The sequence below is a fragment of the Oryctolagus cuniculus genome, chromosome 1 (genome assembly GCF_051225735.1).
Source record: "Oryctolagus cuniculus isolate XC-2025 breed Fujian yellow rabbit chromosome 1, ASM5122573v1, whole genome shotgun sequence".
NCBI classification, from domain to species: domain Eukaryota; kingdom Metazoa; phylum Chordata; class Mammalia; order Lagomorpha; family Leporidae; genus Oryctolagus; species Oryctolagus cuniculus.
This window is the reverse complement of record NC_142867.1, coordinates 18,185,971-18,200,922: the sequence shown is the minus strand read 5'-3', so window position 1 is coordinate 18,200,922 and position 14,952 is coordinate 18,185,971. Positions and strand designations below refer to the sequence as shown.

Genomic DNA, 14,952 nt, shown 5'->3' with positions numbered 1-14,952 from the left:
TCTGCCTGTCAAAAAAAAAAAAAAAAAAAAAAAAAAACTCTATCTCTGGGCTGGCGCTGTGGCAGGTTAAAGCCCCAGCCTGCAGTGCCTGCATCCCATATGGGCGCCTGTTCCAGTCCTGATCCAGCTCCCCTGCTACGGCCTCGGAAAGCAGTGCTCACGTGGGATGCCAGCATTGCAGGCGGAGGCTTAACCCACTGCAGCACAATGTGAGCCCCGCCAAGTCAGTTTTGAAGGACAAAATGGGATGACACGCATTTCCAGGTAGCAGCTGAGATGTGGCAGCCTCTGCCTGAGACACCCGTAGCTACTCTGCTTCCGATCCAGCCTCCTGCTAATGTGCACTCTGGGAGGCTGCAGATGATGGCTCAACTACTTGGGTCCCTGCCACCCACACAGGAGACCTAGATGGCACCCCGGGCTCCTGGCTTTGGCCTGGACCAGCTCTGGCTCTTCTAGGAGTTTCAGGGAGTGAATTAACAGATGGAAGCTCTCTCTCCACCTGTCTTTCCATCAATGTCTTTCTGCCTTTCAAATAAAGTGAAAATAAATACATAGTTTTTAAAAAGAGGGGTGATGATATTGGTGTAAGGTCAGACCAAAAAAAAGTAATAAAAGGCAGAATAGACAGCCCAGAAACAGACCCTGTAACCCTGTATACAGACTCTGTTGTCACTTAACAGAGGTGACACTGCTGATGATCGGATTAAAGAAATGCTTTTCACCAGTGGACTGGAAAAATCTCAGCTCTCCCAGCTAATGAAACAATGCACCTCCTGAACCCCGGAAAGATGACGCGAGTTAGGTAGGTGGTGTTACCTTTAAAGTAGCCATAGTACTGGAGGTGATGGTACATAAAGTCTTCATAGGGGTCAGCAAGGGTCTGTAAGAGGAGAGGCCTCTCAGATACCCAGCAGTGGAACGCGCGCACCCTCCGGACCCGGCGCTGCACTCCCGCGAGGTGCCGGCAGAGGGCAGCCTACCAACCTCCTGCTTTAGCTCCGTGTCCAGCGCCGGGAACATGTTACTTCCGCATGGTCTGCTCAAGCCCACTCAGCGACACCGCGTGCAGCCGCCACCCCTGCCCGATCTCCGAATGGGCGGCTGATTACACAGCAGAGGCTACAAAACCAAACGGGGCAAATGAAACCGCCGCCGCCGCCTCGCCTCGCCTCGGACACGGCCCCGGCCCGGTTCCCACCCTGAGCCCAGGAGGCGCAACTGAGCGAGCGAGGGCGGCGCGTTCTGCCTTCTCCCCGCGGGGCGCCGGGAGGGCCGATGCCCCAGGACGCCACAGCGAGGGAAGAAACGCGGCGGACCGAAACGAAAGGTCGGGGGCAGGGACAGTGGACCCTAAGAGCCGAACTCTGGGGTTCAGAGGCTGCGGGTTGGTTTTCCTAAAGGACCGGGGAGGATGGAGCAGGGATTTCCCAGGAGGTTAGAGCCAGGGGTGCGACCGCCCCGCGCCCCCGCCAGTACCGGGCAGGAGGTGGGCGCTGCGCCCGCGGCGGCAGGGCAGCCTGGGTGAGGAGGGCGCACGCTGCACGCCCCAGAGGCTGGGCAATGCACCAGCGGACACACTCGCCACCTTTCTGCGAGGGCCCGCGTAGCCTAGCAACCGCGAGCGGAAGGCGGAAGGAAGGCGGGGGACGGGACGCCTCCTTCCGGGAACCAGGCTCCGCCCCCAAGGAGCAAAGGGGGCGGGACCGCAGCCCAGGCGGACTAGAACCCGGATCGACACAGCGTTAGGCAGCGGACCACTATGCCTGCCAGCAGTGCAGGGCGCGTGCTCTAGGCAACTTACTGCTCCGGGTGCTGCTCCCCCGGCCCCGCAGTGTTGCTCTAGATTCTCACGAAGCCCCTAGCAAGAATGCTAAAATTACCGTCCACACTGAAAAACTACGAGGAACAACGTTAGCGAGTTACAGCCGCACGTTTGGACTGTCTTAATCGCTACCCTTCAGGAAATGGTGCTTCTCAACAACTGCTGCAAGTCTGGAAAATCGTGAGGCAGTTAAGACAAAAGCTTTATTAACTAGTTGATAGCCTTTAATTTATTTGCAGAAATTTACTCTATGCAAATAACAATTCGACGTACAAAAATGGTAATCCCGATATTAGCATAATGGTAAATAAAATCCAACACATGATCAGGTAAAAAGTGTAAACTATATGCATAGAAATATACTGGAATAAATCCAAACAATTGTCTTTGGTTACCTTTATATGAGTAAGACTGTATGTATATATCTTTTATATCCACCATATATTACTATTATAAAAAACGATAAAGCACCGTTTTTCTAATTTCCAAAATGTTAACTACATTACATCATTTCCAGGACTTAAATAGGTCAAACATTAGCTCGTATTTTAGGGTACACGCTCCAAAAATTTGGGTCATATAGCACATGTGGAGTGAGGCCTGTTTTTCTGATTCTGCCCCGTGTGTCGCCACACCCTGCTCAAGATCCTGCTGCTCTTCTTTTTCCTGTATGCTGTTCTTCAGTGTTTGCACAGGCCTCGAACCACGTTTGATCAGAAAAAAAAATTCAGACATGACGTAAGTCCTGGTTACATAACCATGGAGTAACAGGCTTAGAAGAGCAAAAGGATAACCAATCGGAAGTATAAAAAAACTTTATTAGTGCATATATACAAATTTACATGGTCACAAACTGGAGAAATATAAACAGCCTTAAAACACAATTTGCCTTTTCTTCAGTTTAAAGTGACTTTTACCTGATTGCGATACAACAGAAGTACAGAACATAAACTGCTTTTTAAATATTGGAATTTCATGGAGAACACATTCACACACAGGAGAGTGAGTCTTGGAACAGCGTAAGACACTGGAGATACATTAATACACAGAGTGGCTCTTAGCACTTTTACTACCACATAGTTGAGGGACAAATTCTCAAAATCAAGGATAAACACCTGCTGCTATTGCTGCCTGTATAACACTGAAATAAGCTACCTAGTGTGTGAGATGACCAAGCTGCCAGTTCTATGATTTGTGAGAACTACAGCAAGGCTCTCAGGACAAGGTAAGCCACAAAGACCAGCACTTCAGGAGTGGCAGACCAGAGGAAGAGGTCAAAAAAGAGATCCTGCCAATCCCATTCAAGCAAGACAGAGTAAAGAGCTGCCTTCTTAATTGCACTTGTTTTGGAGTAGAAGTAAATGAGCTCCATTAGGCAGGATAATCCTTTACTTTTTGTCAATGAGTCCTCAGCTAAACGTGCCATACTCATAGGCGCCACATGGTCTTCAGAGTGATGATTAATACACCTGACGCGAAGTTCTCCAGAATAAAGGCAGTCAGCTCAAAACAATTCCAATAATCTCTCCCATCAGGAAAACAGAAAAATCACATTTCACAAATGTGAAAAATTTATACGTATATGCTCTTGCCCAGGAAATTGATATGTTCTCCACCATAACATGTATAGTTTATTTGACAATGGCTTTAAGACTCTGAACTGAATACACATACACATAAATTAAAAAAAAATTTTTTTAACTATGTATTTGGAGCCATTTTCCTTCTCTTTAGTCTTGCTCGCCAATCCTCAGGAAGGGCTTCAAAATTAGCATTTCTTTCTGCCATGCCACTGTGAAAACAACAGACGGATTACTTCACTAGAAAAGAATGAAAACTTTATATTCCAGCAAACAGAAACAGGGCAGGTCTTTGGAACAGCAGTTAAGGTGCCTGGGTCCCATATTGGAGTCCCTGGGTTCAATTCCGGGTTCTAGCTTCTGATTCAAGTTTCCTGCAATGCAGATCCTGGTAGGCAGTGATGATGGTTGAACTATTTGGGTTTCCACCATCTACATAATGCAGGAGACCTGGATTGAATGTCTAGTTCCTGGCTTTGGCCCAGCTCAGTCCAGTCCTGGCTTTTCTGGGCATTTGAAAGTGAGTGAGTGGGAACCCTATCTCTCAAATAAATAAAAATTAAAGTGGATCTAACATGTTTAAGAAAATGTTTCAAAGTTGTCAGCTTGGGGATGGCACTGTAGCATGGCAGGTAAAGCTGCCTCCTGCAGTGCCAGCAACATATATGGGCACCAGTTCCAGTCCCACTTCCGATCTAGCTCTGCTATGGCCTGGGAAAGCACCCACGTGAGACAAGGGAGAAGCTCCTGGCCCCTGATCGGCAAAGCTCCAGCCGTTGCAGCCAACTGGGGAGTGAACCAGCAGTTGGAAGACTGCTCTTTCTGCCTCTCCTTTCTCTGTGTAACTCTTTCAAATAAATAAATACATAAATAAATAATAAAAAAAATGCTGTCAGCTTAATACTGGTATATTCTCCACTAATTGTCGTGATTTTTTTTTTTACTTTTATCTATTTTCAGTCAGACTTACAAGGTGGGTGGGGGAGTTGTTCTTCCATTTGCTGGTTCACTCTCCAGGTGGCTGCAACGGCCAGGGCTGAGCCAGGCCAAATCGAGGAACTTGATCTGGGTCTCCCACATGGGTGGCAGAGGCCCAAGTACTTGAAACCATCTTTCACTGCTTTCCCCAGGCCACCAGTAGGGAGCTGGATTGGAAGTGGAGCAGCCAGGAGTGTCACAGTGTCCACACGGGTGCCAGAGTTGCAGGTGGCAGATTAATCCACTGTGCTACAACAGCAGCCCCTAAGGGCTGTGATTTTAAGAATAACTGTTCTAACACATCCGCCACAACCCAGCCCATCTGTGATCTCTTTTGTTTTACCTGACCAGCTGCTGCTGTTTCCACTCTTCAATTCTCTTCTGTGCAGTGGATTCCCGATCTTCTTCACTGGAACTGGAGTTCTCCTCTTCATCTAGCTCACGCTGGATACTCTGCCACTTCTTTACCAATGATGGCATTTTGGTTTTACTTTTTTTTGCCTATAACAAAGGTCACAGGTCAGAAGGAATAAAATACATAAATTAACGAAATGAGCCATCTACACAGATGAAGAACTTTCCTTGGTTCTAAGGAGCACAGACTTTTAAGTTAAAAAAAAATTAACACAAAAATTAAATACCATTGTAAGTTCTTTTCAGAAATTTCTACCAACTATCAACCAAAGAGTGTGATCAGGGCAGGCACTGTGACACACTGTTAGTTAAGTCACTACTTGGAACTCCTGTACCCCCGGATGAAGTGCCTGAGATTGAGTCCCACCTCTACTTCTGATCCAGCTTCCTGCTGATGGGCATGTGATGGGCAGCAGATAACGGCTCAAATTCTGGGGAGACCCAGATTGACTTCCTGGCTCTTGGTTCTGGCATGGCCCAGCCTCAGTTCTTACTGGCAATATGGGGAGTTGGGGAGTCAACTAGTGAATGGAAGATCTTTCTATCTGTCACTATGCTTTCAAATAAATAAAGAAAAATGATTGGCTCAAGATTTATAACTGTAATTGAGTTACTTTATGAAATGAGGTCCTTTAGCCTTCATATTCTATGTTGCCCTTATCACGTCTGCTCCCAAGTGTTTGGGTCCCTGCCATCCACAAGAGAGATCCAGATGGAGACTCCAGGCTCCTGGCTTTGGCCTTGCCCAGCGCTAGCTGTTGGAACCATTTGAAGAGTGAACCAGCAAGTGAAGATCTCTGTCTCTCCCTCTAATTCTATCTTGCAAATAAGTAAATCTTTAAAAAAAGATAAAGAGCAGGGTCAGTTGTGGGGAGCAATCCGGACTAGACTGAGTTACTGGAATTAAGACTTATTCTATGCATCTGCTCTCCCACAATATGGCGCTGGGAGAGAAGAAAACAGCTTCTGCACAGCTGCCTCCAGTTCAACCAATAAACTGTAGGACTTGCTCCTGATTGGAGGAGAGCAGCGTACTCGGCGTGTGGGCAGCCGAGTTGGGATTGGCAGAGGAGGACTATAAAGGAGGAGAGAGACGGCATGCACCAGGAACATCTAAGGGGAACATCTACCTGAAGGAACACCTGTGCAGCCCCCGAGAGAGCCGGCCGGCGGTGTGCCGCTCCCCTGCGGAAGTGGGGAATGCGGCCAGGGGGAACTGCCCTTCCACGGAGGTTGAAGGGACAGTAGCCAACCCGGGAAGAACCAGCAGCAAACCCGGGGAGGGCCGAGCAGACAGAAAGAACAGCGCAGGGTCCTGTGTCGTTCCTCCACGAAGAGGGGGAGCGACAGTCAGTACTATGGTGTAGTGGGTAAAGCTGCCATTTGCGGTGCTGGCATCTCATATGGGCACTGGTTCAAGACCTGGCTGCTCCACTTCTGATCCAGCTCTCTGCTAGGACTTGGGAAAAGCAGTGGAAGTTCCCAGCTCCTGGCTTCCGATCGGTGCAGCTCTGACTGTTGCAGCCATTTGGGGAGTGAACCAGAGGAAAGAAGACCTCTCTGCCTCTGCATCTGTAACTCTGCCTTTCAAATAAACAAATAAATCTTTTAAAAAGAGATAAAAGAGCTACTACGTTAGACACTGAGAAGACCAATTCTTATCCTTATATTTCTGAAGAGAAGAAACAGTGGACATTTTCAGGTGGTGCTGTAAAGTTGCAAAGTGGGAGCTCAAGTGGCAGGTGTGACCAAGTGCTATTCCTGTGAGCACTAGGGATGGAGGTCCAAGCTGATTTTCCTGCTGCACGAGACAGATTTCTTGAATAAAGCCTCCCCAATATTGAAAAAATAAGTCTAACATTTTTGCTCTTTATAAAGATTTATTTATTTTTAAAGGCAAAGCATTAGAGAAAAGGAGAAAGACATTGCATCCTTTGAGCCAAATAGAAGAGCTTCGGGTCAGAACAGCTCTGGCTGTTGCGGCCAATTGGGGAGTGAACCAACAGATGGAAGACCTCTCTCTCTCTCTCAATGCCTCTCCTTCTCTCTCTGTGTAACTCTTTCAAATAAATAAATAAGTATCAAAAAAAAAAAACCATAAAATACAAAGCTGTAGTAATCTGAACAATAAAATACTGGCACAAGGATCAACACATTAAAAATCAGTGGAATAGAACTAAATAGAATAGACATAAACCCTTAAGTGTATGGTCAGTTGATTTTTTGACAATGGGGAAATAATTCCCTTTTTTCATAAATGCTGCTGGGACAACTGGATATCTACATGCAAAGGAATAATGTTGTATTCCTATCTCAAACCACATAAAAATAATTCAGCCAAAATCAATCAACGCCCTAAACTTAAGTGCTAAAACCATAAAACTCTTGAAACATAGAATAAATAAATCTTTATGACCACTATTAGAAACTATTTCTGGGCCGGCGCCGCAGCTTAATAGGCTAATCCTCACTTAGCGGCACCGGCACACCAGGTTCTAGTCCCAGTCCCAGTCAGGGCACCAGATTCTTTCCCGGTTGCCCCTCTTCCAGGCCAGCTCTCTGCTGTGGGCCGGGAAGGCAGTGGAGGATGGCCCAAGTGCTTGGGCCCTGCACCCCATGGGAGACCAAGAGAAGCACCTGGCTCCTGCCTTCGGATCAGTGCGGTGCACCAGCCGCAGCGCGCCAGCTGTGGCGGCCACTGGAGGGTGAACCAACGGCAAAAGGAAGACCTTTCTCTCTCTCTCTCTCTCTCTCTCTCTCTCTCACTATCCACTCTGCCTCTCAAAAAAACAAACAAAAAAACCAAAACTATTTCTGGTTATGACATCAAGGATAATAAATATTTTTAAAGATTTATTTACTTATTTGAAAGAGTTACAGAGAGAGAAGGAAAGGCAGAGAAAGAGAGAGAGAAAGAGGCCTTCCGGGGCTGGCTCCATGGCACACTAGGTTAATCCTCCACCTGCGGCACTGGCATCCCATATGGGCACCGGTTCTAGTCCCGCTTGCTCCTCTTCCAGTCCAGCTCTCTGTGTGGCCTGGGAAAGCAGTAGAAGATGGCCCAAGTGCTTGGGCCCCTGCACCAGCATGGGAGACCAGGAGGAAGCAGGCTCCTGGCTTCGGATTGGTGCATCTCCGGCAGCTCCGACCACTGCAGCCATTTGAGGAGTGAACCAACAGAAGGAAGACCTTTCTCTCTCTCTGTGTGTGTGTCTCTCTCACTGTCTATAACTCTACCTGTCCACTCTGCCTGTTTAAAAAAAAAAAAAAAAAAGACATACTGGACTTCATCTAAATGTAAAACTTCTTAAAAAGACACAATTAAAGAAGGAGAAAAGGGGGGGGGGGGGGCACTGTGGCCTGGGAAAGCAGTAGAGGATGACCCAAATTCTTGGTCGGTGCACTCATGTGGGGGACCTATAGGAGGTTCCAGGCTCCTCACTTCCGGATAGTTCCAGCTCTGGTCATTGCAGCCATTGAAGACCTCTCTCTCTGCCTTTCTAATAAATAAATCAATCTTTAAAAAAAAAATAGGAAGAAAGCACAGATCAAAAGAAAACAGTTGGGGCCAGCGCTGAGGTGTAGCAGGTAAAGCCGCTGCCTGCAGTGCTGGCATCCCAAATGGGCGCTGGTTCAAATCCTGGCTGCTCCTCTTCTGATCAGCTTTCTGTTATGGCCTGGGAAAGCAGTAGAAGATGGCCCAAGCCCTTGAGCCACAGCACTCGTGCAGGAGATCAGGAAAAACTTCTTGGCTCCTGGCTTCGGATGGGCACAGCTCTGGCTGTTGTAGCCATCTGGGAAGTCAACCAGCGGATGGCAGACCTCTCTCTCTGGCTCTCTGTAACTCTGCCTTTCAAATAAATAAATAAATCTTAGAAAGAAAAAGAAAAAAAAAAAAAAAGAAAGAAAAAGAAAAAGAAAAGAAAAGAAAAGAAAAGAAAAGAAAAGAAAAAAGAAGACAGTTGCATATCATGTAGTAAGAGTCTTGTATCTATAATATACATACAACTCTCAACTAATTGTGACAACATAAGAACCCAATTTGGGGTGGGTGTTTGGTGTAGCCATAGGATGCTCCCAGCCCATTATTTGAGTGGCTCGGCTTAATTCCCAGCTCTACTCTGATTCCAGTTTCCTGCAGATGGGAGATCTTCCCGTTACTCTCTTTCAGTAAAAATGAAAATAAATAAAACAGGAAGATAATAAGTATTGCTATACCTGAGTTAGAGTTCAAATCTGACTCCAAAAGAATTGAACAGGTATTCAACAGTGGACACGAATATCCAAAGTAGCACTTCTTAAGAGGTAGAAACATAATAACTATCCATTACCTAATGAATAAACAAACACATTGTGCCATAGACACACACATGGATTCTTATTCAGCCAGAAGAAATGGGGTCGGGCATTTGGCATGGCAGTTAAGTCGCCGCCTTGGAGCGGCATCTTGTATCAGAATGCCTGTCTTGAAACTCAGCCACTCTGCTCCCAGGCTCCTGGCTTCAGGCTAGGCCAGCCCTGCGTGCTGCAGGCATCTGGAGAGTGAATCACCAGATGAAAGACAAAGAGCTGTCTCTCTGCCCTTCAAATGATATAAAAATTTTTAAAAAGTAAGTACAGATTATGTGCTATGTAGACAAATCTTGAAAACATGCTCAGTGAGGGAAGAACGAAAGATCACATATTGCACGATTCCATGTATATGAACCACCCAGAACAGGTAAGTCTAGAGGCAGAAAGTCAACTGGTGGGGGCAGTACTGTGGTGCACATAGGTATACTGCTACCTATGACAAGAGGATCCCACGTGAGTGCTGCTTTGAGTCTCAGATGTTCCACTTCTGATCCAGCTCCCTGTTAATGCACCTGGGAAAGCACTCATGATGACTCAAGTACTTGGACACGCCACCCATCTGGAAGATCTGGATGCAATTCCAGGCTCCTGGCTTCAGCCTGGTGCAGCCCTGGCCAGTGTAGCCATTTGGAGAGTAAATCAGTAGATGGGCGGTATCTCTGTAACATTGCTTTTCAAATAAATAAATCTTTTTTAAAAAGACTTATTTTACCATAGCATTAGCACGGTGCTGGATATGAAGTACAGTGGTTGAGACACAACCCAGCGTCCAGTTGGAGTGAGGTGTCACAGGCAGCAGCTTTACCCACTAAGCCACAATGCCAGCCCCCAAATAAATAAATCTTAAAAAAAAAAACACACACACACACACACACACACACACACACACACACAGAACAAAACAAGCTGACTGGTGATTCCCAGAAAATGGGAGATGGAGATAACAGAGTGCCTTCTTTCTTTTTATATAAAAGACAGAGTTACAGAGAGAGGTAGCGCCAGAGAAAGGGAAGTCTTCTATTCCAAATGACCACAACGGCCAAAGCTGAGCTGATCCAAAGCCAGGAGACAGGAGCTTGTTCCGGGTCTCCCATGCGGGTGCAGGGGCCCAAGGACTTGGGGCATCTTCTACTGCTTTCCCAGGCCATAGCAGAGCTGGATCAGAAGTGGAGCAGCGAGTCATTGCCTTGAACAGGCGCCCATATGGGATGCTGGCACTGCAGGCTGGGGCTTTAACTCGCTGCACCACAGGGCCAGCCCGAGACAGTGACTTCTTAAAAAGTACACACTGGTCTTTGGGGCTGATGAAACTGTTCTGTAACTAGATGGAGGTGTGGTTGCATATTCTGTGAGTACATTATATACTACTAAATTGTACATTTAAAAATGGTTAACTGTGTTACGTAAATTATCAAAATAAAATTTTAATAAAATTTTTTCAAAAAATCATACCTTATCTTTCTTTCCCTTTTTCGTCTTTTCAGGTGGTGGCATTTTGGGAGCTGGTGGTAGTGGTGGTGGTGTAGGAGGAGGCGGCGGCGGCGGCGGCGGTTCTATAATAGCAGTGGCAGGCACAGCACCTCGTGCCTGAACTGGCTGTAATGAGGGAGCAGTAACTCCAATTGGAACAGAACATTCCGCATAACTCATAATTGCGGGTGCTGCTGCTAGTCCAAGGTAATTTGACTGCAGGCTCATTCCTCTGGTCTGATGACCCATTCCTGTTGCTGGATGGCTAACTGATATTGCCTGGTGTCCAATCCCTGTGGCCTGGTGACCTAATGAAGGAAACATAATACTTTAAAATGGACGTTGTATCAAGACCAGAGGCAAGAAAAAAGGGACATCAAAGTTAGATCACTGACAAAATTATTCCCGTACACATTTTCCTCAAAAAAAAAAAAAAAAAAAAAGGAAAAAAAGAAAAGAAAAGGAAGAAAAGTCAGTGAGGCCGGTGCTGTGGTGTAGGAGTAAAGCCACCACCTGCATTGCCAGCATCCCATACGGGCACCAGAGTGCAGGCTGTTCCACTTCTTCTTCTTTTTCTTTTTTTTTAAGTTTATTTATTTTACTTGAAAGTCAGAGTTACAGAGAGAGAGGCAGAGGCAGAGAGAGAGAGATGTCTTCCATCCACTGGTTCACTCCCCATTTGGCTGCAACAGCCAGAGATGCACCGATCTGAAGCCAGGAGCCAGGAGATTCTTCTGGGTCTCCCATGTGGGTGCAGGGGCCCAAGGTCCTGGGCCATCTTCTACTGCCTTCTCAGGCCATAGCAGAGAGCTGGATAGGAAGTGGAGCAGCCAGGATTCGAACCATCTTCCATATGGGATGCTGAAACTGCAGGCGGCAGTTATACCCGCTACACCACAGTGCTGGCCTCTGCTCCATTTCTGATCCACCTCTCTGCTATGGCCAGGGAAAGCAGTGAAAGATGGCCCACGTCCTTGGGCCCCTGCACCTGCTTGGGAGACCCAGAAGAAGCTCTTGGCTCCTGGCTTCGGATTGGCCCAGCTCTGGCCATTGCAGCCATTTGGGGAATGAACCAGTAGATGGAAGACCACTCTCTCTCTGGCTCTACCTCTCTGTAACTCTAGCTTTCAAATAAATAAAATAAATTTTAAATACACAAACACATACAGTCACAGAGGAGGCTGGCATCATGGTTTAATAGGTTAAGCTGTCGTCTGCAATGCCAGCATCTCATATGAGCACCAGTTCGAGTCCCGGCTACTCCACTTCCAATCCAGCTTCCTACTAATGGCCTGGGAAAGCAGCAGAAGATGGCCCAAGTCCTAGGGTCCTACCACCCATGTGGGAGATCCAACAAAAGCTCCCGGTTCCTGGCTTTAGACCAGCCCAGCTCTGGGCACTTGGCCATTTGGGGAGCGAACCAGTGGACGGAAGACCTTTCTCTCTGTCTCTCCCTTTCTGACTGTAACTCTACCTCTCAAATAAATACAAAAATATTTATGGCACCTAATACTGGAAACAAGGAAAGCAATACATCGAAAAAAGCATACTTACCTGTAGCTATAGCTGACTGGCTATAGAGGACTGGAGAACTGCCAATGGTAGCTGATCTCTGAACCACTGCAGTACTCATTTCTGTAGCTTTTCTCTTTATCGCTTTAATGGAAGGAGAACTAGAGATGGTAGAATCAGCCGAACTCTGAAACACAAACATTCTGGTCAGTGGCTAAAGACCCTGGTAGAACACACCTTTCTAAAATAAAACTTGGAGGGGCCAGTACTGTGATGCAGCAGGTTAAGCCGCTATCTGCACTGCTGGCATCCCACATGGGTGCCAGTTCAAGGCCCTGCTGTTCCACTTCCAAACCACTTCTGTGCTAATGTGCCTGGGAAAGCAACAGAAGATGGCCCAAGTCCTTTGTCCCCTGCACCCACATGGGAAACACAGAAGAAGCTCCTGGCTCCTGGCTTCAGCCTGGCCCAGCCCCAGCCATTGCAGCCATTTGGGGAGTGAACCAGCAGATGGAAGCTCTTTCTCTGTCTCTCCTTCTCTAACTCTGATTTCATAATAAATAAATACATCTTTGAGAAATAAAAGAAAAACATGGAGTCAATTATGCTGCAGTCCCCATTACCATTCAGAATGTCAAATATCATTTACCTGGGTAGTTGCAACTGTGGTTTGTGATGAAGGTTTCAAGGGAGTATCCTCCTCTGTTCCTGGGGCAGGAGGTTCTTCACTTCCCTCATCCTCCATCTCTACCTCTTGGATCTCACCATCTTCTACAGGAGGAGGTGGGGGCGGTGGGGGAGGAGGGGATTCTGGGGGTGGAGGTGGAGGCGGTGGCATTTCCAAAGGTAATGGTGGCTGAAGCACAGGCACATTTGACTGAAGGAGGGTCCAGAATGGAGTCAGTGGCATGAGTGATGAAGAAGAAACTTGACCAGAAAAGGATTCTTTACAAAGAGAACCTATGAAGACAGACAGGAGTCAGGGAAAAACCAAGACAAAAACCTCAGGGTTTACATTCACAGAAACGCTCACCTATCCATAAGACAAATATCAATAGAAACCTAGTACACCATGCAAAAGTAGTTTCAAACAGCAGGGACTAGCTCTCCCTCCCCTGCCTCCAAATTCTGACCCACAGGCAATTTGTCACTGAAATATTAAAAGTTCAGAAATAACTTCCCATGGAAAGATAAATTTATGATCTTCAGTTAGCACTTTCCCTAGTTGTGTTATCATTCATGTTCTTTGGTCCAGATTTATGGATGAAAAACTTAATAACACATCAACTTAATGAGAAATTCAGTCATCTAAATCTATGGTTTGGAATTTTAATTTCTGGTATTCATGGTTTCAATAAATACAACTAAAAGGCAATACTCTGGGGTCTTATTTCAAAGCAAATGATTGAGTGAATTATGTGCACCTGAAATATTGATTATTTTACTTTTCAAGGAGCTAGATAACTGAATGGGGATGACTCAGAAATACCCATTACAAAGATAAAAATTCTACCCATTTAATTAATCTGGGTTACCAGGTTTTAAAAATCCATTTGCAAGGTGCTACTGTCAACTTGATCATTCCTTTCACATTTTGTGTAAATTATACTCACTTAGTAGAACAAAGTAACACAAGTTAGGATAATTTTTAGTTTTGTGGTGAAAAATGGGATATTTAGGAAGCCAATCTTCAAATATTTTTTCAAAAATGGTATTTGAAGATGCAGAGGACCTGAAATTGCTGTTACTGAAGTTTGAGTTAAGAAATTGCAGCTAAGGCCGGCGCCGCGGCTCACTAGGCTAATCCTCCGCCTAGCGGCGCCGGCACACCGGGTTCTAGTCCCGGTCAGGGCGCCGGATTCTGTCCCGGTTGCTCCTCTTCCAGGCCAGCCCTCTGCTGTGGCCAGGGAGTGCAGTGGAGGATGGCCCAGGTGCTTGGGCCCTGCACCCCATGGGAGACCAGGAAAAGCACCTGGCTCCTGGCTCCTGCCATCGGATCAGTGCGGTGCGCCGGCCGCAGCGCGCCGGCCGTGGTGGCCATTGGAGGGTGAACCAACGGCAAAAGGAAGACCTTTCTCTCTCTCTCTCTCTCACTGTCCACTCTGCCTGTCAAAAAAAAAAAAAAAAATTGCAGCTAAAGCAGTAGGATCAGTTTCTCTAAAATTCTGCAAAAGCCACCATTGATTACTATCCTTTCTGGGAATTACTGCTGGGAATAGCTTTTAAAGATTAGAGAAAATAGGAGGACATACTTACTTGTAGCCTTCCCCATCCCTCTTTATCGTCAATAGGGAAGTTTCACAATATATGGGACTATTAGATATATATCCCAGGAATGCTGAAGGGATTTTCTCCCTAAAAATCATAGAATTTAGGAGTAGAAGAGAAATGAGAAATTATCTAGTTCAACCTCATTTTAAAGGTAATGAAACCCAGGCAGGAATTGCCTTGCCCAAGATCATACATATGTTAGTGGCCAGGCCAGAGAGAGAGCTCAAGTCTAACTCCTACTCTTGTGCTTTCTATTTTACCAAGATGTCCTGGTGAAATAGCAGGAGTCCAAGAGCTTTAGAAATCTCAAGTCAAATAATCTCACATCTCATGAAGTAGATATCCAGACGCAGTCACCTGTTAAATTTCATGGTCAAAAGTGGTGGGTTAAGTAAGGGCTCAATTACAAAAGGCTCTAGGGCAAGGAGAAGGCCATTATAGTACTTTATTCAAAACATATCACATTAGTACTCAACAAGGTAAATCAAAAGCAACCAGCATCTATTTGGCCTTCAGAGTATTTATTTTTGTATTGAAAAGGTAATGATA

General features: G+C 46.2%; 2 protein-coding genes across 23 annotated transcripts in view; both read right to left on the bottom strand.

Moving 5' to 3' along the window:
- The window catches only part of AGBL2 (AGBL carboxypeptidase 2), a 62,097-nt gene extending 60,453 nt beyond the window's left edge, over positions 1 to 1,644 (bottom strand). For 5 of the 8 annotated variants that reach the window (XR_016229485.1, XM_089326543.1, XM_089326550.1 and 2 more), the window contains exons 1-3: positions 1,480 to 1,644; positions 988 to 1,122; positions 820 to 883 (exon numbers count right to left, since the gene is read on the bottom strand). Coding sequence is in view for 6 of the 8 variants with exons in the window: in XM_089326543.1 (XP_089182669.1) it covers positions 820 to 883; positions 988 to 1,023 (100 nt within the window). In the remaining 2 variants the exon portion in view is untranslated. The remainder of the gene's footprint in view (positions 1 to 819; positions 884 to 987; positions 1,123 to 1,479) is intronic. The other 3 variants (XM_089326535.1, XM_070070408.2, XM_089326554.1) reach the window with 2 other exon arrangements.
- A 980-nt stretch (positions 1,645 to 2,624) lies between these two features.
- The window catches only part of FNBP4 (formin binding protein 4), a 46,968-nt gene continuing 34,640 nt past the window's right edge, over positions 2,625 to 14,952 (bottom strand). For 13 of the 15 annotated variants that reach the window (XR_016229453.1, XR_016229458.1, XR_016229431.1 and 10 more), the window contains 5 exons: positions 12,782 to 13,092; positions 12,175 to 12,319; positions 10,603 to 10,928; positions 4,727 to 4,884; positions 2,625 to 3,617 (listed from right to left, as the gene is read on the bottom strand). Coding sequence is in view for 5 of the 15 variants with exons in the window: in XM_008270721.5 (XP_008268943.3) it covers positions 3,527 to 3,617; positions 4,727 to 4,884; positions 10,603 to 10,928; positions 12,175 to 12,319; positions 12,782 to 13,092 (1,031 nt within the window). In the remaining 10 variants the exon portion in view is untranslated. Of the gene's footprint in view, positions 3,618 to 4,726; positions 4,885 to 10,602; positions 10,929 to 12,174; positions 12,320 to 12,781; positions 13,093 to 14,388; positions 14,488 to 14,952 lie in introns of those variants that run through there. The other 2 variants (XR_016229461.1, XM_089326501.1) reach the window with 2 other exon arrangements.